This window comes from the organism of the source record quoted next, unplaced genomic scaffold, assembly GCF_019419815.1.
Source record: "Pyrus x bretschneideri cultivar Hongxiangsu unplaced genomic scaffold, Pyrus_bretschneideri_v1 Contig53, whole genome shotgun sequence".
NCBI classification, from domain to species: Eukaryota; Viridiplantae; Streptophyta; class Magnoliopsida; order Rosales; family Rosaceae; genus Pyrus; species Pyrus x bretschneideri.
The window spans coordinates 1730335-1752255 of record NW_025999791.1 but is presented as its reverse complement, the minus strand read 5'-3'; the positions used below and the strand labels follow the sequence as shown (position 1 = coordinate 1752255).

Below are 21921 nucleotides of genomic sequence, written 5' to 3'. Positions count from 1 at the left end.
CGGCGATTCAATAAAATGCTTGCTCCACAAATCTCGACAGCATGTGTCGGCAACTTTGACGTTAGCATCCATTGACACTCAACAAACTCACTTGGAAGCTGTCGGCGTCTATTAATTATTTTTTGTGATGCTAAAAGTGTAGTTTTTGTTGAAATAAAAAAAAAGTTTCGATAATTTTACTCTCTAACTCCAGAGATTAGAATTCTAGTCCGTTGTTGCTTAAGAAGAACTGAACTTAAGACCTTGAGTATACGAGTAGATGTTTAGATGTAGGAAGCAATTGGTTTATTTAATGAACACTACTTGACTATTACTACGAATATGCAAATCACCGTTTAATGTATATGCAGAAAATCACCGTTTGATGTATATGTAATTAACCGAAAAAGCTTTTGTGCGGGTGGATATAGCACAAAAGCTTTGAAAGTTTGCGAGTGCGTGAAAAATGGGACTGGTCCGTTATAGCCGTTGGGCTTCGCGCCTCAAAACATTGAATTCCCAATGCAAGCCTTTCCTCTCCGCCACGTCCTCCTTCTCCTCCGGCACCACAGCCGGGAATGAGAATCCAGGTCGACCCGGACCGCCTCCGATTCAAGTCGCGCTCACAGAGTCATCCGGGCGCGGCGTCTTCGCTACCCGGAAAATCGAGAACGGCGAGCTCATACACACAGCCAAGCCCGTCCTGTCTCACCCTTCCCTCTCCACCGTCCACCGGGTCTGTTATTTTTGTCTCAGAAAGCTCAGAAACACGGACACCTCCCAACCCCAACGTGTTTCGTTTTGCAGCGACGATTGCAAAAAGAAAGCTAAGGTGGGCAGTTCGAATTTTGGGTTATGCGCACCAAGTGTTCGAGCTTTTATCTCTTAAAGAAATTGCTTAATTTGGGTTGCATTATTGTTCTTTTTTAGGGTTTTTATGATGTTGAGATGAGAGCAGATTGGTCAGTTTATGATGACTATTGCAGGTATGCTTGTTTTGCAGACAATGGAACAATATAGTTTATAGTACAGAAGTTACTCATGCTACACACTGTATTTGCAGAATTTTGTTGTTTCTACTATTTCTTTATCATGTATGTATTGTAGGAACACCATCAAGATTTCATCTTAAAGCGGTTTGTGATCTAACGGAAGTCATTAGAGAGTTTCCTTGCCTCTTTCCGGTGTCATTGGTTCTTAAGTCGACATTTTTGCCCCATTAACAGGGCTTAACAAAAACAAGAACAGCAACTGCTAATACAAATACTTTTTTAGTTGATGAGCGTCAAAACTATTTTTGTTTTAAGTATTTCACATGAAAGGGAAATAAAAATTTTGCACAAATTTGTTTTACATATTTAGTTATGCTTGGTTTTTATACCTGGTCTGACAAGTCAGAAATGCTTCTAGCTTTGATGGTGATATACGTATTAATTTGGTTACTTGTAATTGTCTCTTACTAAAGGTCCCATGGTTTGAAATACCCACTTCTTGTAAAGCGGTTGGCTTGTATGGTCATGTCGGGAGCTGCACCTGCCAATCTTCTTGACATACTCCAACCTGCTAGCTTATCCGCAGAGATGATTTCAGAGGTTAGTACATTGGCTTTATTCTATGTTGATGACGCTAGAGTTTGAACGTTGAAATGGTATCATGACTTTATTTTCTTTATATACGTTCCACTAAGTAGAAGGAGCTTTGAATTCTATTCCTGCTTCCCTAGTGAGCAAAATTCACTTACTTGTACCTGGCGTGTTTGTCATGCTTTCAGAACAATTATAGCCCTTATGTCGTAATTTTCTTGGGTTCTTTGTCTTAAGAAGAGTATCAAATATATTAAAAATTAGGGATGCATAGCTTATTCTGGTTCCTTCTTCGGGTGGTTGAAAAGCTTGAAAACTTGACAGTTTGTATTTCTTTTGATCATCAAAGTTCCCTGCCTTTTCTCTTTCTTGCTACAACTTTGTAGTAGGCATTACCAGAATAAATTACTGATTTATTTATGCATCAAGGTGACAATTTTCAGATGGAAGCGGGGTTTGGCTTGCTAAGGAGTATCTTCAGAAACTCAAATATCACGGATGAACAGATGTCATGTATCCTTCAACTGACTGAAAATTAATATTGCTTTCCATCTTAGTTTTCAGATCATGTGTACTTGGCATCAGCATTTGGGAGAATACTTTTCTTTGACATTAGAAGTTTTAACTAAGCAATGGTATATTGGCATACTGGCACGCATTCGCATTAATGCATTTCGAATTGAGTTGGTTGGGGGACTGTATGATGATCTCCTGTCATCCGCAGCAGCATCTATAGATGCTGAAGCTGCTGTCGGGAATGCTGTTTATATCCTTCCATCGTTCTATAATCATGATTGTGGTAAGCTCTTCTTGTCTTCTGCTTCTGCACTATTTTGGTAAAACTTTTCTCCCTCCGTTATTTTAATTATTTGAAATTGCAACTTTTCTCGGGAGAGGGAATATGGAAATTAAGAACTAAACCATAAGTGTTTTGGGCATATTCAGCTTAGGCTTAGCACATGGGGTTATCACAAAAGCAATGAAAGTTCTAGGTCCAGTTAGTATCTTCCAGATGTTAATCTAATTTAGTCAAGATGTTAAATGAAATTTAATTTTACATGATATAAGACATTGAATAAAGTAGTTCGCACGGTAGGAGAAGCTGATAATTGTGCATATGTTCCCGTAGACACCTGTACGGCTCTATCATCCACCTCATGTCTGCTTTGAGAAATTTGAATCAGCTGTTATTTATTTTTTACCTTCAGATCCAAATGCCCACATTATATGGATAGAGAACACAGATGCAAGATTGAAGGCCCTACGCAATGTGGATGCAGGTATGTGTATTGTGCAATAGTTTCTCTTTTGATAATGCTAAAGAACTACTTGCATTAATAGAAAACCAAATTCTTAAGCATAATGAAGATAGTCACAAATAAGAAATAAATATTGCAAGGAAAGAAACAGAAAGAAAAAAAAAATCCTTAAATTCCCAAATCTTAGCTTCCAAGAGTGCCATGGATGCTTAGCCAACCAATGTGGCATGTGTGCTCAAGATTTCCCCTCACGTGGACCCTTCAGGCTGTCATATGCCTGGAGAAGTGGTTTCTCATTTGGGTATGTGTAGTCTTCATTAAGGTGACCTAAACTTATTTTTGTAGCCAAATTTTTTTTTAGGTGGACCGGACAGGCTGAATAGTACATAAAACTATATTCGACATTTAGCCCAACCAACTATAGGACTCCTGTTTGCTTCGTTTTTGGAAAGGAAGGTTGTTTTCACTTCTTGTTGCATTAAGTGGTTACAACCATATATACATGTTGCAGCTGGTTGTTTACTATCGAACACTACAGTGAATGATTAAATTACTGTACGACAATCCTAGAATACCTTGGAGTGGAGGATGATGGCTGATCTCGAAGGGTGACTGTGGGCCTTGGTTTAAGTGATCTATCATTTCATGGACTTTCTGCATTTTGTATATACTGTATAGTTGTAAGTTGTAGCCGTTCTCAATGAAATAAAGTAAAAACAATTCTATTCTCCACAAACCAAGTTCTTTCTTCTTTCTATAGGTCCAAGGGCACCAGTCTCTTCATAAGTAGTCTTTACATCCCCACATTCATTATCTTCATCATATGCAATACCTGTTCCGCCATCTTAAATTCTTAATGTTATCAACGTTGGCTATTAATTTAGGGTCCCCATCTTTTGGTGAATAGCGTTTGCGTCTGGCAGACACTCATTAATAAAATACCTCTCCCCATCCCACAATCTTAATGTTAACAGCATATGCATGTAATGCTAAGAGTCAAGCCAATGGAAAGTAATGTATCGAAGCTGTTGCTTCAAAAACACTTATTTTGTGATAACCATATAACATTGGAAATTGATTGAGCTACACGAGAGGTATAGTCTATTAGCGTACCATATATGAGTTTGGGGCTAGGTAGATATGGTAAAGACGTGTTTATGCAAAATACTACATAGGGTCAGTAAAAAGTACGTTATTGGGTGTTTTCCGTTTTCAGGTGAAGAGCTCCGGATCTGCTACATCGATGCAAGCATGGATCATGGTGCCCGGCAGAGTATACTGTCCCAGGGGTTTGGTTTTCAGTGCAGTTGCCTTCGGTGTCTGTCCGGTGATTAATGGTGTTTCTTGCATCTGCCATAAAATTCGCTTCAAGATAGTTTGTTGATTGGTTTCATATTTAGTTTTTGGTTTCAAAGCCATATTTTTGGGCCAACCTTTTTATAACCCCCCATGTTAGATGCCCTGAAAATTTAATGGTCTAATAAGTTTGGGATGCAATGACAACATGATAATTAATAATTCAGCACTCTATTTTAGGACTTACATGTAATGGATTTACCGTCATCGTAACATTATGTTCTAATAACACATGACATGTATAAGTTTCTCAACACATGACATTGAATTATTGATCACAACGCCACTTGACGATAAATCTGTTTCATACAAGGCTTTTATTTTAGATGCCTAAATCCAACATTGACATGCTTGAAAGCGCCTATGTACCGAGTGTTCTTGCACGTTGCATGTGGTTAGAGAAGTATTTAAAAATTTATGTGTGTTTTTGTGCGCTTCATATTCGAAAGTGGATTTTGAGCAACTTGAGTTTAGCAATCAAAACTCCACTAAAACTCTTGTTCTTCACATGAGTTGTTATGCCGAATCAGTCGCTTAATATCCTTGGCCTCTACCTTCTCAAAGAAATTGTGACACTCTTGCGCAGGTTGTCTAGTAAGGTATTGGGATAAATCCTATAACAAGAATTCTCCTAAAAAGAAAAAACAAACAAACAAAAAGGGAAACGAGAAAGTGGTTTTTGACGATATTCTCTATACTAAGGGGATGGGGAGTACAGAAAAGTAACGCGAAAAATAAATAGCGTAAAAGTTGCGTTTGCCGGGAGTCGAACCCGGGTCTATTGCTTGGAAGGCAATTATCCTAACCGTTGGACTACAAACGCTTGAGGTAACAATCCAGCACATTCTCGAGTTATAAATAAATCATGCTTTTCTTTTTTTTTGTTGTTGGATTTCATGGCTAACTAGTTACATATTGTATTATGGAAAAGAAAAATTGACATGCAACGCCGATTGAGCACGACGATCATTTAGTCTTGGTAAAATTTAGTCTTTATTTTGCTTTGTATGCCATTCTTTTTAGATAAATAATATATAATGTTGAATGAGATTTATAGGCTTTGTTCACCAAAATTCAGAGATGATTAACTTAAGAACAAATTTTAAAATCGATTGTAATCCAAGTGGTTGTTTGGCAATAAAAACACTAACTATGTCTCTCTAATAGGTAATTATCAACTGACATACTCATAATTAGAGAACAATCGCACACAATAGACGGCTGACCTACTTCTCATTGTTCCATCCACACCCTTTTTGACCCTAGATTATTTTGGGGGTTAAAATCACAAATGGTCATAAAAACCCCACCTCACCCAAAGAACCACTAATAAAAAACAAGAATTCTCCTAAAAAGAAAAAACAAACAAACAAAAAGGGAAACGAGAAAGTGGTTTTTGAACAACCTGAGTTTAGCAAATGAAAACTCCACTAAAACTTTTGTTGTTAACATGAGTTGTTATTACTGAATTAGTCGCTCAAAATGAATAAATCCTACAATGAGAATTCTCCTAAAAGGAGAAAACAAACAAACAATATTCATATTGGCTGCGTAAGGATTATTTTGGATATGCAAGATTTTAAACAATATTCATGTTGGCTGCGTAAGGATTATTTTGGATATGCGAGATTTTTTTTTTTTTTTTGAATAGATGATATTCTCTACACTAAGGCCTCGTTTGGCAGCTCGGATTGTACTGATTATTTCTGTCGGATAGGATAAATAGCCACCAGATAGTACTGACTAAATTAATTGGGTGTTTGGTGCAGTATCGGACTAATAACCGTATTATTTATACTGTGTTTGGTATTGAACGGATAAGAAAGGGGAAGAAAAAAAAATTGACAAATCTTTGTTTCTTTGTTTGTTGAGATCCGAGACGGATCGCCGAAGAGTCTGCGGTGGAGGAAACAGAGAGAGATGCAGCGGTGGAGAAGAGGGAGGGAACTCCTACAGTAGACAGAAGAAGATGCAGGAAGAGAACCGAAGAGTCTGCGGTGGAGGAAGTAGAGAGAGATGCAACGACGGAGAAAGATGCAGCGGCGGAGAAGAGGGAGGGAGATCCTGCGGTAGCTAGAAGAAGATGCAGGGAGAGAAAAGTCTTGTTCTGGGTGGTTGGATGGAACTTGCTGGTGGTGGTGGTTCATGGTGGCTGGCGAAGGAATTGGGTTTTAGGATTTGCGGGATTCTTTGGTTTCTTGGAAGCTACTTGGAATTTTGGGGAGTTTTGATTGGGAAAATGGAGGGAGTGTGGTTGGTTTTTGTAAGCAAAGACAGCGGCTGTGAAGAAGAATAGAGAGAGGGGAAACGAAGAAGAAGAACAGAGGGAGGGAGAGAGCCCCAACTAAATTGTCCCGTGGTTTTGGAGAGTATAAGAAAGCGGGTATTCACTGGATAAAATAGGTGGGTCGGATTATTTAATCCGATGGCTATTTAATACGAACGGACACCAAACACTGTACTCCGTATAATTAGTACTATCCGGTGCTTTATATGGTGTGCCAAACGAGGCCTAAGGGGATGAGGAGTAAAGAAAAGTAATGTGAAAAATAAATAGTGTAAAAGTTGCGTTTGCCGGGAGTCGAACCCGGGTCTATTGCTTGGAAGGCAATTATCCTAACCGTTGGACTACAAACGCTTGAGGTAACAATATAGCACATTCTCGACTTATAAATAAATCATGCTTTTTTTTTTGTTGTTGGATTTCATGGCTAACTAGTTACATATTGTATTATGGAAAAGAAAAATTGACATGCAACGCCGATTGAGCACGACGATCATTTAGTCTTGGTAAAATTTAGTCTTTATTTTGCTTTGTATGCTATTCTTTTCAGATAAATAATATATAATGTTGATTGAGATTTATAGGCTTTGTTCACCAAAATTCAGAGATGATTAACTTAAGAACAAAATTTAAAGTTCGATTGTCAATCCAAGTGGTTGTTTGGCAATAAAAACACTAACTATGTCTCTCTAATAGGTAATTATCAACTGATATACTCATAATTAGAGAACAATCGCACACAATAGATGGCTGGCCTACTTTTCATTGTTCCATCCACACCCTTTTTGACCCTAGATTATTTTGGGGGTTAAAATCATAAATGGTCATAAAAACCCCACCCCACCTAAGAACCACTAATAAAAAACATAATGGGGGAGATGCCAAGAGAGTTCCCGCCAACTTTGCCGTTGGCAAAAAAATGTGTGAAAGGGTGGCATAAAAAGAGTCCTCCCTCTTGTGCCAAAATCCTCCCTAACAAAATGACCTAACTCCCATCTCACTCCTACCTCCACCCTTCCTTTCTCTCTCTAGAATATCAAGTGTACAAAAACCAAATCCAAACTACCAATCTTTTTACCTCATAAAAACCTTAGGTAGTTTACTTGCTTCTTTTTCTCTTTTGGGATAGGAAGTGTTTAGCTAGGGTTTCAACCCAACCATGCATTTTTTACTGCAACAACTTTTGTTTGTTATCTTTTTTTTTTTTTCCTCTTTCATTTGATTAATTTGTGTTTTTCTTTCTTTTTTTCAGTTTTCTTGGCAGTGATGGGAGCTGTGTTCCTCAACTCTTTCTCACCGCCGTCAGCAGTTGCGCCGGATAAAGTCTTGAGAGTGTGTGATGATCATAAGAGGAATTGGTGCTTGTTGAAGAGAAAAAGGAGTGTGGTTTTGTGTCAGGGGTCAAGTAGTGGCAATGTTGTAAAGACTGGCGGGTTTTCTTACGCAGCCGTGATGGATGCCGGAAGCCTGGTCTTAACTCCGAATGACCAGAAGAGCTCGAAAGAGAGTAACATCGCGGTGAAGGATTTGATGCCTTTTGGCGGATCATCATCAACTCCATCCACCTCTTTGGTTGACATGCATGACGGCATTGGAATTGTAAAATTTTTTAGAGGAAAGGGGTTTATCATAACTGGTGCAACCGGGTTTCTAGCAAAAGGTAAAAATAGTTACTAGACAAACCGAAAATGTGTCTTTGATCATTCTTTTGATCAACAAGTAATTTCGACGAAAACTGCATGAATATAGTAAAGACCCTTTTGATGTGTTGCATAAGTTTCTGTTCTTTTTCTTAAGAACATCCAGTTCTTATCGAGAAGATATTGAGGACAGCGCCGGATGTGGGGAAGATATTTCTCTTGATCAAGGCAAAAAACAAGGAAGCTGCAATGGAGAGATTAAAAACTGAAGTATATGTTCTCTAATCTATTCATATTTCTTCTATTTCCTGCCTCTTACCTTCAATTCTGATGTGTGTGCTGTTGTCGTTGCGCAGATCATAAATGCAGAGCTGTTCAAGTGCCTAAGACAAACTTACGGAAAATCTTATCAATCCTTCATGTTGAGCAAGCTGGTTCCTGTGGTTGGAAATGTATGTGAATCAGATCTTGGCATAGAAGATGATGTAGCCGGTTTGATTTCGAAAGAAGTTGATGTAATTGTAAATTCTGCAGCCAACACAACGTTTCATGAAAGATTAGACGGCTTTTTACCTCCGGAAGTTTCTCACTCTTCACTACATGTATATGAATTTCTCCGAATTTTTTTCTTTCTGATTATGATGGATTTCCATACCATTCAGCTTTGCAGATATGATGTAGCTGTAGATATAAACACAAAAGGACCTTGTCACCTTATGGCCTTCGGAAAGAAGTGCAAGAAACTTAAGCTTTTCCTGCAAGTTTCAACCGGTAAGTAACAGAAAGCTGTGATATGCTTCTACGAAACTGCTTTTTCCAACTCTAATTTTACTTAAAAACTGATGCTTTTGTCCTCTCATTTTCAGCTTCTGTTAATGGACAAAGGCAAGGGAGAATTATGGAGAAGCCATTTTGTATTGGCGAAAGCATAGCAGGCGAAAAACACAAATCTGAAACCCCACCAGGATTTTATCCCCTTGATGTCGAAAATGAAATAAATTTGACTTTAAATTCCAAGGGAGCTTATGAAAACAATGAGGTTGCTCAAAAGATGAAAGAGTTGGGTTTAGAAAGGTAATGGCTTCACCTTTTTACCATGACAAAACTAGGATCTGAATCACATTGATTATTGTTTTAACACGACGAAACAATCATCTTATCAGGGCACGAAAGTACGGATGGCAAGATACGTATGTGTTCACCAAGGCTATGGGAGAAATGATGATTAATAACATGAGAGGTGAAACACCGGTAGTCATAATCCGGCCTTAGTGTCATCGAAAGCACTTGCAAAGAGCCATTTCCTGGTTGGATGGAAGGAAATAGGTACATCTTAAGTGTGTATTTTACTTGAAACAGAAATTTCATCTAAATTTTTCAGATTTACATCAGCTTTGAAATAATCCTCTACTGTCCCAATTTTCGCAGGATGATGGATCCGATTGTTTTGCACTACGGAAAAGGGCAGCTCACAGGTTTTCTAGTTGATCCAAACGGAGTACTCGATGTGGTAATTACTTGCTTTTATTTCTTCCATTTGGCTGTTCGGCATCGTTATGTTGGCTTTATGACATTGACATGGAAAAATATGTAGCAGAAAAGTATGCAGCACCTATATATACACGTGTATATGTATATGAGTGTATCGCGTGTTTATTCACTGAATTGTAGCTGCATTGTTGGCATGACTGCTAGCAGGTTCCAGCAGACATGGTTGCCAACGCAATATTGGCGGCAATTGCAAATCATGGAATGGCTCAGAAACAAGAAATCAACATCTACCAGATAACTTCATCAGTTGCAAACCCTTTAGATTTCCAAGAACTGAGTGAACTGCTCTATGAGCATTACAATTCCTCGCCGTGCATGGACGTGAAGGGCAGGCCAATCCAAGTTCCATCGATGAAGCTCTTCAGCTCAATGGAGGATTTCTCTGCCCACATTTGGAGAGACGCCCTCTGGCGAAGCGGGTTGACAGCGTTGTCTTCGTCAAACGGGAAGCTGTCTCAGAAGCTGGAAATGATCTGCAGAAAATCAGTTGAGCAAGCAAAGTACTTGGCTGGCATTTATGAGCCATATACTTTCTATGGTGGAAGGTATGGTATTGCATTGCACTGTGGAACATATCATTGTGGCTCTCCATTTAAATATTTTGAAATAAGCAATAGTCGAAACTACTCTTATTTATGAAGCGGGGATCAAACTCGGGTGCAAGAGGGGCACGTTCCAAGCGGCCCAACCCACTTCTACACGTCTTTCATTTAAATTTAAGATCAAATAGACCTGGATTTATTCAAGTTGGCTAGAGCAGTATACTCTGACATTTCCATCGTAATTTAGGTTAGATTAAAATATCGCCCGAATAAACGAAAAACATGTGAATTTGAATTCATTGATTGGTGCAGGTTTGACAACAGCAACATTGGGAGACTGATGGAGAGGACGTCAGAAAAAGAAAAGAGGAAGTTTGGGTTTGATGTTGGAAGCATAGATTGGAAGGACTATATTACAAATGTTCATATTCCTGGACTTAAGAGGCATGTCTTGAAGGGCAGAGGAGGTTTGTAGTTGAAACAAAATGCTTCCCACCCCTGTGGCCCTAATTAAATTATCTCAAGTCATGCAACTAATTTGTAATAAGCCAAATATTATTTTCCATTTTTCATTAAACTTCTATGATACAAGAAAGAAATATAAATATTCAATCATAATTTTTGGCCTGACCGTCTCACTGCGAGCGATATTATATTATAGAGGTTATATATACTATTGATGCTGTGTAAAATTTTTAAGATCTTGGATTTATACGCACATATTAATGTTGTGTTAAATATTTAAGATTTTGAATTTATACACGCAGACAATCATCAATATAATTTTTACAATGTAATGTATTTGAATTTATACACGCAGACGATCATCAATATGATATTTTAATTCACAACCTTCCTGCAATGAGCGGAGACCAAATGATTATTGATCGGAATGATTGAATTATTGCTACTGCAATCTTCCAAAATAAGTTATAATTCCAGTTTTTGGGCCCTCTAGCTCATGAGTTACGAGGAATATTGTTCAGAACATAAGACTCCACACTAATAGTTTTAGGTTTTGGAATCAATGGCAAACCAACAACATTTTCACACCATTTTTAATGGATAATACTTGCACCCTTTCGTGGGAAAGTACATATTTCACGATTTGTGAATAACGTATTTTTATTACAAATAGTCCTTAAGATTGACTTAAGTCAACAAAATGATCTCTCACTTTCAAAATCAATCAATGTAGCGTCAAATAATTGGTTGTGCGGACTTCAATATGCCACATCAACAAATTAATAGAAAATTTAACGGATTTTATCGATAATTGTGTAACACATAATGTCAATAACAACACTGATTGATTGTGAAACTGAGGGACCTTTTTGATAACTTAAGTCAATCTAAAGGTCCATTTGTAATAAATACCCTTTCTTTATTGATCTTGCAATATTTGGTTTTGGAAAGTGGTACGTAATTTCCTGAGCGGCAGACATTTCTCCGGCAGTCAAAATCTAACGACAACTGTCCAACGAACAAACCAGGCAGACAAATAAGACTTCATACTATTAAACGTTATTTATTATTTATTGTTTTAATATTGAACATCGCGACCATATATTGACATCAAACTAATCTTTTTTATGTTGCATCGAATCAAATGGGACGTGTTTTTCAACAAAGGATATGATTCACATTAAGGGATAAGAGAGTAGGCTAAGCTTCATAATGAGTCAACAATAATGTAATGCGAATTCATTTTTGACGAGAGTCGAATCTAAGATCTCTGAGTAAAGAGATATAGTATTAAATTATAGTAATAAGTGACCACATAAAATATATTTTTGACGTTCTCTAATTAAACGGTGCATCAAAACAGAGCCGGTAATCTCAGAAAATAAATTCGGGAGAGTTTTTTAATATCCATATATATTAAAAAATTATTTTGCCAACAAGTCCAAGTCCTAGTATTTGATTTTCCATTTTTGTTATCTTTGATTTTCCATTTTTGTTATCTTTGATTTGAACAAAAAAGAAAGGTTCGGTTTTCTTTGTTTTCTGCGTCTCTCATAGCCTCCTCCTTGTTCTTCTCTCTGAGACAGAAACACGGAGAGAGAGAGAGAGGAGAGAGAAGAAGGGAATGGAGAGCATAGCAGTGTGGCAAGGGGCAACACTCTGCGGGATTGTGTCATGGGTGATAGTAGTTTCATATCTCGATGTGACTCGAAAGCTTCGATCTTTCCTGCAACCATGGGTGGCCCACCATGTCACCGCCGGCACTCCTCTCATCCTCCAGATCCAGGTTCCACACCGTCAAATCCAACCCGACTCAGATGATCATTTTTGTTCAATTCCATGAAATTTCAATTTTTATTTGACTTTTTGAATTTTTTGAATTTGGGTTTTTGTTGGGTTTTTGCAGAACTACCAGCATAGATCCTTGGATTCTTTCTTCTCTGCCTTGTCCTGTGTTGTTTCTGTGCCGTTTTACACTGCTTTTCTTCCTTTGCTTTTCTGGGTAAGCTTTTTGTTCTCACTTCAATGGTGAATTTTAGTTCCTGTGATTGTTTTTATGTCATTTTTTAGCTGTATGTTTGTTGTATTAACCGAAATTCTGGGAATTTCTTGTCATTGTTGCTTTTCGTTGACGGTTTTTAGAGCGGTCATGGCAAATTGGCAAGACAAATGACTCTGTTGATGGCTTTCTGTGATTATATGGGGAACTGCATAAAAGTAACCACTTCTTCCTTACTGTTTAGTTTTTATAATTGGTTAAGTGATTTCGGGTTTCAAGTTACATATTTTTCGTCTTTTTGTGTTTATAGGATGTGGTATCAGCTCCTAGACCTTGTTGCCCACCTGTTAGAAGAATAACCGCTACGAAAGATGAGGAAGATAATGCTTTGGAATATGGATTGCCATCTTCTCACACTCTAAACACGGTGTGCTTATCCGGGTAACTACTTTTCTTCTTGTCCGTGCAGCTTGTTTTTCAAGCATAAACTTTGAGGCAGAGCTAATGATAAATTGTTTTAATTTTAGTTCAAGATTATAAACTGCGTGCTGCTTGCTCATGAAGGTCTTGATTTTGAACATATATTCTGAATGAACCGGGATACATGGTTCACGCTTATTTTGCCAAACTCTTGATTTCTCAAGTTGAGGCAATTACTGTCGTGTATGTACTAACCGTTTGCTCTTCGGTTAGGTGTTTCCAGATTCCTTTTGCATTACATCCTATCCTATACTCAGAATGAAGATGCCCATGTTAAAATTGCTGGATTCGCTCTTGTTTGCTTGCTTGTGGGTTTCATTGGTTTAGGTGAGTTTATCATTTTCTATGAGTTGTTTGACAGCTTCTTTATATTTATTGTTTAATCTCGAACCTAACTTGTGTTTTATTGATAGGAAGAATTTTTCTCGGCATGCACAGTCCTATTGATATCATAAGTGGGCTTGCTATTGGACTGGTGATTCTTTGGTTCTGGCTCAGTGTTTACAAATACGTTGACAGTTTTGTAGTCTCGGGACAAAATGGTAAGCACACTACAAGTCATTTAACTCATATATTGTGGTCGAAACAACCTAGAGCACAAACCTAAGCTTTTAAAGAACTTAACAATGCAAGAAGTTTGCAACAGTCAGGTGTGAGCCCAAAGGTGGTATGCATACAGGATATATACAGATATGACCATTGCACGCTCTCTTAGGATTGAAATAAGCATGGAACTCGGTCTGATGCATCCGACATGGATAAAAGGTTTCTAGAAATGCTTTCAGTATCATGTTAAAGCAAGGATGGGACAAAATCTTCCATCTAATGCAGGAGAACCGCCCTTTAGAAATGGGGCCTCTTTTTGTGATGCACCGAAGTTGTACTATCAAACGAGTATTGTGAATCAGGTTCAGATTAAAGAAGAATGCAGAAATATGAACCTTTTTGGACATATTTTGCGATAAGTAGAACGGGGTTGTACCTCAACACTCTTGGAATGCAATGAGAAATCATTTATGGAAATTACAACTTGACAAGTCTCTATGTATTCTTAATGCACATTGTTTGTATTGCAGTAACATCCTTTTGGGCTGGCCTAAGCTTGATACTGCTTTTTGCTTATCCAACTCCTGAGTTTCCGACTCCAAGTTTTGAGTACCACACAGCCTTCAATGGCGTTGCATTAGGAATTGTAAGTAATCAATGATCCCTTAACATCAGACGTTGCTAAATTTGCATATTCATTTACTATTACACAAGCTTTATCTTAAATCAGGCAAACTTTATATTATCCTGTTAATACTAGTTAATCTCCAATCTTATATTCATGAAAATTTTTCTGTCCAAGTTTATTTTCCGTTCCTCATAAGTTGCACCAAAAACAACAATGTTATCCAGGTGTCTGGGGTCCAGCAGACGTACCATCAGTTCCACCATGAAGCCGTTCCACGTGTATTTACATCACAATTAACCGTCCCTGGCTTTATGGGAAGAATGCTTGTGGGAATACCAACCATACTTATCGTGAAGTTCTGCAGCAAAGCTCTTGCTAAATGGATTCTTCCAGTGCTAGCCAACACCTTGGGCATCCCAATAAGATCAACCACTTACATCGCGTCGCTAAGGGGATCAGATGATGGCAAAAAATCAGATGGCTTGAAGCAATCAGGTTATGTCCAAAAACTGTTCTTTTTCTCCGGCCAAGAATCGTTTGACGTTGATACTGGTATAAGATTCCTTCAATATGCAGGGCTGGCATGGTCCGTCGTTGATCTTGTTCCTTCCCTTTTCTCTCATCTACGATTGTAGTGCTTCATTATTCATATTATTAGAATATGCACGTACAAATTTTGCTACCTGTCCAGTTTGTAAAAAGATTATGTTTGCAGTAATGAACCAAATCGATTTTGCTATTTCCGGGGAAACCCTTCTGCAGTTACATGAATTTGTTTGTATTACTGTTAGGATAATTCCTCCACCCACTTCCGGGTATCTTGTTTTTGTTATTACAGGCGATCGTTGGGAGAGGGGAATCAAGCTTCGAGACGTGTGCATGCAAGGACAAATACTCTTAACTACTCGAACTAAAAGTTTCTTACGGTGTTGACAGCAATAGTGGGCGAGGAGAGTATCAAACCTAAAACCTCGGGTGACCAAACAAACTACGATCCCCTTGTGGGGTTGGCTATCTTCAGACGATAGCAAAGTAGTCGGTGTTGATGCCTTCCTCGCAATGCCATACAGCCATGCAGTGATCCCAAAACTCAAAGCTCTTAGTTCGACACACTTGGTATCCTTCAAAGTTCGAAGTTCAGAATATGCATATACAAGCACTTGGCTTTTCTCAAGACAAGATCCCGCGTTCTTGTTCAAGTGGGTGAGCATTACAGAACCATCCCATCGCATTGCGATACATTGAGGAATCGAATAAAAGAGCAAAAACATCCACTAATAATAAAGTTCCATGATCCCCATGGGGAGGGTGAGCAAAACGTACGAGGACGAAAAAGAAATACAAAACCAATAAGAATATCCACATCTTCTGCTGGATATGATACAATAATTACGGTGCGTCAACAGCTAGGCAAACTATTCGATGGGAGATCCAGCAACGTTCTAATGTAAGACAAATCAGCAGGCACCTTACCTGTGTATTTTACATCGGTCTTGGAATCCTATAACCCGACAGGAAGACTTGGGTTGCAGACCCGATAGTCATCTTGTGCAAAAACAATGTGCTACCCCAAGTGTGGAAGAGTGGACGAACCACAAAATAAATGACACCAATGCAGTTGCTTCACAGAAAGTAATCGGGTGTTCTACGGGTAACATCCGGCTCTCCTCTCCTTGGAGCTGGCTCAAACTGCGAAAGCATAAAGCATATATTTGAAGCGCTCACAAAGCCTATCAAACTATGCCTCAACTCTTATTACTTATGAGCGTGTGTGTGTGCGCGTAAGAGAGAGAGAGAGAGAGAGAGAGAGAGAGAGAATGAGCACCTGAATGAAGGTATGGCCCCTGCAGTCATCGACTTCTAAAACAGAAGCCATGTTCCCACAGCGATAGCAATAATTGGGTGCACTAAATATAGTAACCACCTTTTGTTCCTGTCAAAACAAAACAATGTTAGATCAATAGACCTTATCCGCTGCGTGCCAAAGTAGACGATAAAAAATCCCAATTTTACAGATAAGAAAATTACATGTGCCCAGTTGAATCCATCCATAACCAACTGATGAGCTCTTGCAATCAACTTTAAATTGTTTGTATGATTAAATTGTTCAGATATATCCTGCAAAAAAAAGAGTATTGGACCGGTAAGTACTACATAGACACAATGCAAACATCGTATATAGTATATATAAGACACAAGTCATTGTAATATTTTCAAAAAATAAGAGTCCAACAACATATTTGAAGTTACCTGGCCAAAAGTATATCCTGCACCACGAGGTGAAATACCCCAACCACATCGGTCATCTGGGTCAGACCATAACAGATCACACATCGGCCCTTCATGCGGAACCTCTTGAACACGGTCAAAATTCCTTATGTTATCAAGGTTTTCAATTGAAGGGGACAATCCACCATGCAGGCAAAATATTTCTGACTCAACCTAAAAAGGAGAGATCAGCACATATGAGTATCATAATAGGTAATCAACGGGAGTACTTCAGCCCCATCAACGATTAAAGTGAGTTGAAAGAAGCAGGAAACAAAGGAAATCAGCTCAAATTATCAAAAGAAATAATTTGAAAACGTAGATCTCTTCTCACTTTTATCTTTTATCAAGAATGCTAAAACTTGCAGTGTTTTGAATTTGAACCATTGTTATTCCTCTCTTCACACAGAAAAACATCGTGAAGAGTTGTTCACTGATCACGTTACAGCTAAAGTGAGGTAATGAGCAAGGTGAATTTAAGCTACAGAAAACCACAAAAGTAACCCATAGAAAATTATTTCCATCTGTATCCAAAATAGTATCACACGGGTCAACCTGGTGGAAACTTTTACTCACCAATGCTGTCAGTGGAAAGTAGTCAAAAAGGTCAGTGAAGATCTTCCAAACATTGGCATTTCCATACCTGTAATTAGATTATCAGACAATGCACTGTCATTGATTTGCCAGAGGAGCTAGAAGCAGATTGTTCTACATGCATAAGAGTGTAAGAAACCACTATAAAAAAGTACAATTTAATCTAAAAGGCCAAAGTACTAAAACTAAAACAACTCAAAAGGTACGTCTTTAAATCACAATATTAGATAGAAATGCCAAACCAGTACCCAAATGACGAACAAACATGAGGCCTTAAGAGAAAGAGAGTGATAACCTCATGCTCTATTGCATCAGGTGTTGAACCATGCCACATACACAAACAGACTACAGTAGGAATGATTCAGCATAATCTAATAGAAGCTTCAAAAACTGCAGTATCCTGTAATTATAAGAACTCAAGACTTCACATCTTGTTCAGATGATGATAAGAAACAAACCAAATGTTTTAAGGAGAAGCAGTTCCTGACAGAGTGTTTCAAGCAATATTATGGCTAAATAACATCTCAATGACATGTCTGATAACTTGTCAATAATCTTCGAGAAGATCTTGCATAATTTGTGAGCTCGCACAACAGTTGGTTTGTTTGTCATACATGAAGCTTATGCTACCCAGGAGAATGAAAGGCTTCGTAAACCTTGATTGGAGTGGTACTAATATGCCTTCTATTGTAACCATGAAATGGTACTGCCTGCAATTGACCTCAGTTCAAGTCTGATTCTACTTTCTCCAATCTCAGGCAGAAGAAGTATTCAGAATCACAAGGAGTTTACATCCAAATCAAACACATCTTCCTACTCAGTTTGTTTGAATCTAACCGTCCAATGGCAATAACGACTCCAATAGTTCCTAAGTTTCAATCCTTTTTTTTATTTGGATTAACTAATTTAATTCCCCTTCATCAATTGATACCAATCATTTGCCCATTATGGATGTGTTTATGCTTCCAACATGAAAACCAATACAGTCATACACATTCAAGGTAAGTAAATTTTTCAAAATACTTCATTAGTGTGCAGGACACTCACTTTCGGAGACATTCATCATAAAATCCATAAACCTGAGTAATCTGCGGAAAAAAATGAAACAAGTAAGAAGTTATAAACCACCATAATGCTTCCAGATCAATGTTCCACCAGAATTTGAAATTCATAAATGCAGGGTCCATTACAATTTTGCATGGAACCAGCAATCAACCAAAAAGAGAGAAATTTGAAGATTGAACAGAATGTCCTCTTTTTTCCAACACGCTCATTATTCTTTGTAACAAAAGATACAAAACATAAGCTTTATGACATTTGCTGAAAGCAAAATCAAACAACATAAATTGGCAAAAGGTAAAATACCTGACGACTTTCATGGTTTCCTCTGAGAATAGTGATTCGCTGAGGATAACGCACTTTCAGAGCCACTAAGAGCTAGATAAATAAAAAAGCCGTTATCAGCAATAAATCTGAAAGCATGAAAACAATATAAAATTGCTTAAACAAATTTTAGATGCCATGCATTTTAAAGGGGGAAAGACCCAGTTTCATCCGAAGCCAGTCAAAGTACCAAACATTGCCATTTAAAACAATTTGGTTTTGGCCCCTAAAGGAACTGTCTTTCCAAATCGTGACCGTCAAACTTATATGATATATCACCCCAAATGCTAGCCTGAATTTCATAGATTGTCACTCAAAGTTTCAAGGAAAATGGATTGACTGACAAAATGACAGATAGTGACTTTTAATCAAATGTAAAGCATTCACATGAGCGTATATACACCCACATATAAGAATCATTTCTGTGGTATTTTTAATTTTATGCCAGGAATTTTAGCCAGTGCACATAAGAAGTAGAATTTAAAACCCAAGAGTTAGAGAGCCAAACAACTTACCCTGGTTAACCCAGGCACACACTAAATAAAATTATGCAAAACGAAAAATGTGCCAAGTTTTTCACAAACTAAACATCAAAGTAATACGAACCAAAGTGTAAAAAAGGCCACATGTATATCTCTTTAGTACTGGTGCTTGTACTTGTCAGAGCATATGCTAGTATGCGAACTGAAAAACAACTCTACGGCAGTACTTGATGGAGCTAAACTCTGGGGAAATCACACATGATGCTTTTTCATGACCATAAGAAAATCCAAAAGATTGATAGTTACATACCGTCACGGTTTCAACAGAGTAATAGCCACGGTCCACATAATCTCCCATAAACAAGTAATTGGTATCAGGACACTGTCAAAGAAATTGATAACAACCCTTAATAAGATTTTTGGCAATAAAATCAACAAAAATAGAAAAATAATCCTGGGAAGTGAGTATCCCACACCCCTCTTAGCCTCTTACACACTCATGTTTAATCCTGGCTATTGATTCCGTTTGAATTATTCAATCCGATGGCCATAAATAAAGACGGGTGTGAGAAGCTAAAAAGGGTGTGTGAAAATCACTTCCCTAAAATTAATCATTGTGAAATCCATTGACAAGGCATATGAGTTTTCTTCCCATTATTATTATTATTATTATATTTTTCTAAACAATACAATGCAAGATGAAAACAAACCAAACTACAGCAAAAAGACATGACTCGATGAAATACTGTTAATAGAACATCAAAAGAAAAAAAGGGAGGAAAAAGAACTGGGTAAGCAGAACAAGTAACCGAAAAAATTTGGATACCACAAAATGACAGTTTGGGTCCAGGGGAAAAAGTTATATTAATATAACAAGCAGCATCATTGACAAAGTCAGTATTTAACTGGTGTTGACAAAGTCAATAATATCCAACTGATGTTAATTAGATGCAGTTCCCATTAGGCAATTTACTCTACAATACCTCAGCAAGACTTCAATCTTCATTTGCAGATCTCAATTAGTTTATTTAGATATTTTATTCCATCAACTGAAATAGAAGAGTTAAATACAAAAAGGTCATAGTCAAAGCTGATACCTTCCCTCCAATTCGAAAAAGCTCTGCAAGGTCGTGAAACTGCCCATGAATATCGCCACAAATTGTCACTGGGCTTTTCACAGGCTGTAAGTACATGCAAATAAATAATATAAGTGTCTACCAATATAATTTGAAAGATCTACACCAGAGTTACCAGTTCAAATGAAGGACAAAAATAAAAGCTTTTTCCCCATACAAAATGCAAAAACAATGAAATATGTAATGTAATCCAAATATGATAAGAGACTAAAGAAAGCAAAATCTTCACCTGAACATTGCTTTCTCCCATTAAAATTTCCTTTGCTTTCTCGCATAACATTCTCACCTACAATGAAGCAATGAAGAAATGATCATGTACAGATACTTTGTTTAATTTTAGGATAGTGCTCTTCACACACCCTTGTTAACTTTTGGCCAATGATATTCTTCAATTCATTTGATCCAACGGCTGAAAATTGAGAGGGGTGTATGAGAAGTAAAAATGGGTGTGTGGATAGCACTACCCTAACTTTATTACAAGAGAAAATGGAGAAGAGAGCAATTTGAGAACTTTATTTGCACACTCATTACAAAAACTTCAGAAAGAAAAGAGTAGGAAGTGGATGTTGACGAGGGACAGTTCTGATACTAAAAGACAAGATAATTTAAAAAAAAAGGGGAAGATAACTTAAAAGGTGTATAAATAAACCATTCTGGCATATAGCCAAGTTTAAAACTGAGGTAAAAGTCCCAGATTATACTTTAGTCCATTTCACATAGTTTTGTATGTGTATAAGATATTTCATTTTGAAAATTACAACTTCCGTATCTATAGTCAATCGCTAAAATATTTATAGGAATCCCATCCATTTTTAAAACAAATGAGAAGCTTGTTATAAGACAATTTGGTTCTTCACGTAATCAACTCAAAGGTCCCCTAGCCAAAATACATTCTTCGACTGAAATAGAGTTATGAGACTATAAGTACCCCCTTATTTTATGCCAATCTAACTAATTTCATGTCATTCCGGAAATGGCCAATCTACCATTCTCCGCAAGTGTACCAATTGTGACAATTCCAGAGTTTCCCCGTGCACAAAATCATCAAATTGTATTGCCTAACAATCTTTACCCCTCTTTCCATTAAAACTCAAAATACCGGGCATCTCGCTCCAAATCATGACGAAATGATTCAGAAACTTTTGTATCACTACTAACAGAGTTCATGAGTTGTCCCCAAAATTGGCAAACAAATGAAAGGCACAAAAAATTGAGACAAAGTAAGGCATTTGATTTAAAATCACAATAAACAGAACCTGAATTACATCACTACAAACACACATAAAAGAAAATGAAAAATTCCCCATTTGGTGGCTAAGAAAACCAAGAAGAGTAAAGAACTTTTTTTTTTCCCTTAAGAAAATACACACCAAAATTTCACCTAGAAATTGCAATTCCCACAAATCCAACAACATACCAAGAAACTCCATGACCCCATTTTCGTTCCCAAATTTTCCAGGCAACCAAACAGACCCCAAAACAACCCTAATCCCCAAGTTTCTCAATCAAACACCACTCAATCACCCACCAAAAACCAACTCAAGAAAACGAAGAATGTAGCAAAACCTGTTGCTCTGAGAGTGGCTTGCATTGCATGAGTTGCTCGATCTGCTTGTTGAGATCGCTGTTCGTGTCCGTCGATACCGAATTCATGCCCATCTTCTCTCGGCTTCGAATTAAAAAATCGAATTGGGGATTTTACAGGTATTCGGATTAGGGATAACCCTAATCCCAGATTAAGATATT

General features: G+C 37.6%; 5 protein-coding genes and 2 non-coding genes across 7 annotated transcripts; 4 read left to right on the top strand and 3 right to left on the bottom strand.

Annotated features, from left to right (window-relative positions):
- The first annotated feature begins 299 nt into the window (after positions 1-299).
- Positions 300-4433, top strand: LOC125470859 (histone-lysine N-methyltransferase ATXR4). The gene is made up of 7 exons (XM_048570556.1): positions 300-811; positions 910-965; positions 1445-1571; positions 2006-2075; positions 2182-2361; positions 2771-2842; positions 4038-4433. The coding sequence occupies exons 1-7, from the start codon at positions 446-448 to the stop codon at positions 4154-4156; spliced, it is 990 nt and encodes a 329-aa protein (XP_048426513.1). The 5' UTR covers positions 300-445; the 3' UTR covers positions 4157-4433.
- A 495-nt stretch (positions 4434-4928) lies between these two features.
- TRNAG-UCC lies at positions 4929-5000 on the bottom strand. Its single transcript has one exon. It is a non-coding gene; the product is annotated as a tRNA-Gly (tRNA).
- Positions 5001-6743: 1743 nt separating this feature from the next.
- TRNAG-UCC lies at positions 6744-6815 on the bottom strand. The gene has a single exon. It is a non-coding gene; the product is annotated as a tRNA-Gly (tRNA).
- A 529-nt stretch (positions 6816-7344) lies between these two features.
- LOC125470799 (fatty acyl-CoA reductase 2, chloroplastic-like) lies at positions 7345-8157 on the top strand. The gene has a single exon (XM_048570432.1). The coding sequence runs from the start codon at positions 7728-7730 to the stop codon at positions 8136-8138; it is 411 nt and encodes a 136-aa protein (XP_048426389.1). The 5' UTR covers positions 7345-7727; the 3' UTR covers positions 8139-8157.
- Positions 8150-10669, top strand: LOC125470832 (fatty acyl-CoA reductase 2, chloroplastic-like). The gene is given in 10 exon segments (XM_048570498.1): positions 8150-8153; positions 8268-8371; positions 8458-8616; positions 8764-8872; positions 8968-9175; positions 9265-9370; positions 9372-9427; positions 9530-9611; positions 9800-10197; positions 10507-10669. Coding segments are annotated over 10 exon segments (1389 nt in total).
- Positions 10670-12136: 1467 nt separating this feature from the next.
- Positions 12137-15051, top strand: LOC125470818 (lipid phosphate phosphatase delta-like). The gene is made up of 8 exons (XM_048570475.1): positions 12137-12445; positions 12566-12661; positions 12802-12876; positions 12969-13099; positions 13362-13465; positions 13552-13680; positions 14215-14330; positions 14537-15051. Exons 1-8 carry the CDS (start codon positions 12284-12286, stop codon positions 14945-14947), a joined length of 1224 nt encoding a protein of 407 aa, XP_048426432.1. The 5' UTR covers positions 12137-12283; the 3' UTR covers positions 14948-15051.
- A 515-nt stretch (positions 15052-15566) lies between these two features.
- Positions 15567-21898, bottom strand: LOC125470819 (serine/threonine-protein phosphatase PP2A-4 catalytic subunit-like). Its single transcript, XM_048570476.1, has 11 exons — positions 21742-21898; positions 20405-20461; positions 20137-20220; positions 19350-19421; positions 18540-18611; positions 18222-18262; positions 17157-17223; positions 16563-16754; positions 16341-16430; positions 16138-16245; positions 15567-16001 (listed from the first exon to the last, which is right to left on the bottom strand). The coding sequence occupies exons 1-11, from the start codon at positions 21832-21834 to the stop codon at positions 15936-15938; spliced, it is 942 nt and encodes a 313-aa protein (XP_048426433.1). The 5' UTR covers positions 21835-21898; the 3' UTR covers positions 15567-15935.
- Positions 21899-21921: the final 23 nt, after the last annotated feature.

What these genes read in the sequence shown, in the direction of transcription:
- LOC125470818 (XM_048570475.1), top strand. Translation starts at nt 12,284, where the DNA reads ATGGAGAGCATAGCAGTGTGGCAAGGGGCAACACTCTGCGGGATTGTG. An exon ending in CTCTCATCCTCCAGATCCAG is followed by an intron (nt 12,446 to 12,565) that starts GTTCCACACCGT and finishes GGGTTTTTGCAG; the next exon opens with AACTACCAGCATAGATCCTT. An exon ending in TTCTTCCTTTGCTTTTCTGG is followed by an intron (nt 12,662 to 12,801) that starts GTAAGCTTTTTG and finishes GACGGTTTTTAG; the next exon opens with AGCGGTCATGGCAAATTGGC.
- LOC125470799 (XM_048570432.1), top strand. Translation starts at nt 7,728, where the DNA reads ATGGGAGCTGTGTTCCTCAACTCTTTCTCACCGCCGTCAGCAGTTGCG.
- LOC125470859 (XM_048570556.1), top strand. Translation starts at nt 446, where the DNA reads ATGGGACTGGTCCGTTATAGCCGTTGGGCTTCGCGCCTCAAAACATTG. An exon ending in CCGCAGAGATGATTTCAGAG is followed by an intron (nt 1,572 to 2,005) that starts GTTAGTACATTG and finishes GACAATTTTCAG; the next exon opens with ATGGAAGCGGGGTTTGGCTT. An exon ending in CACGGATGAACAGATGTCAT is followed by an intron (nt 2,076 to 2,181) that starts GTATCCTTCAAC and finishes TGACATTAGAAG; the next exon opens with TTTTAACTAAGCAATGGTAT.
- LOC125470819 (XM_048570476.1), bottom strand. Translation starts at nt 21,834, where the DNA reads ATGGGCATGAATTCGGTATCGACGGACACGAACAGCGATCTCAACAAG. An exon ending in TTTTTCGAATTGGAGGGAAG is followed by an intron (nt 19,422 to 20,136) that starts GTATCAGCTTTG and finishes TTTCTTTGACAG; the next exon opens with TGTCCTGATACCAATTACTT. An exon ending in ACTTTCCACTGACAGCATTG is followed by an intron (nt 16,755 to 17,156) that starts GTGAGTAAAAGT and finishes TCTCCTTTTTAG; the next exon opens with GTTGAGTCAGAAATATTTTG.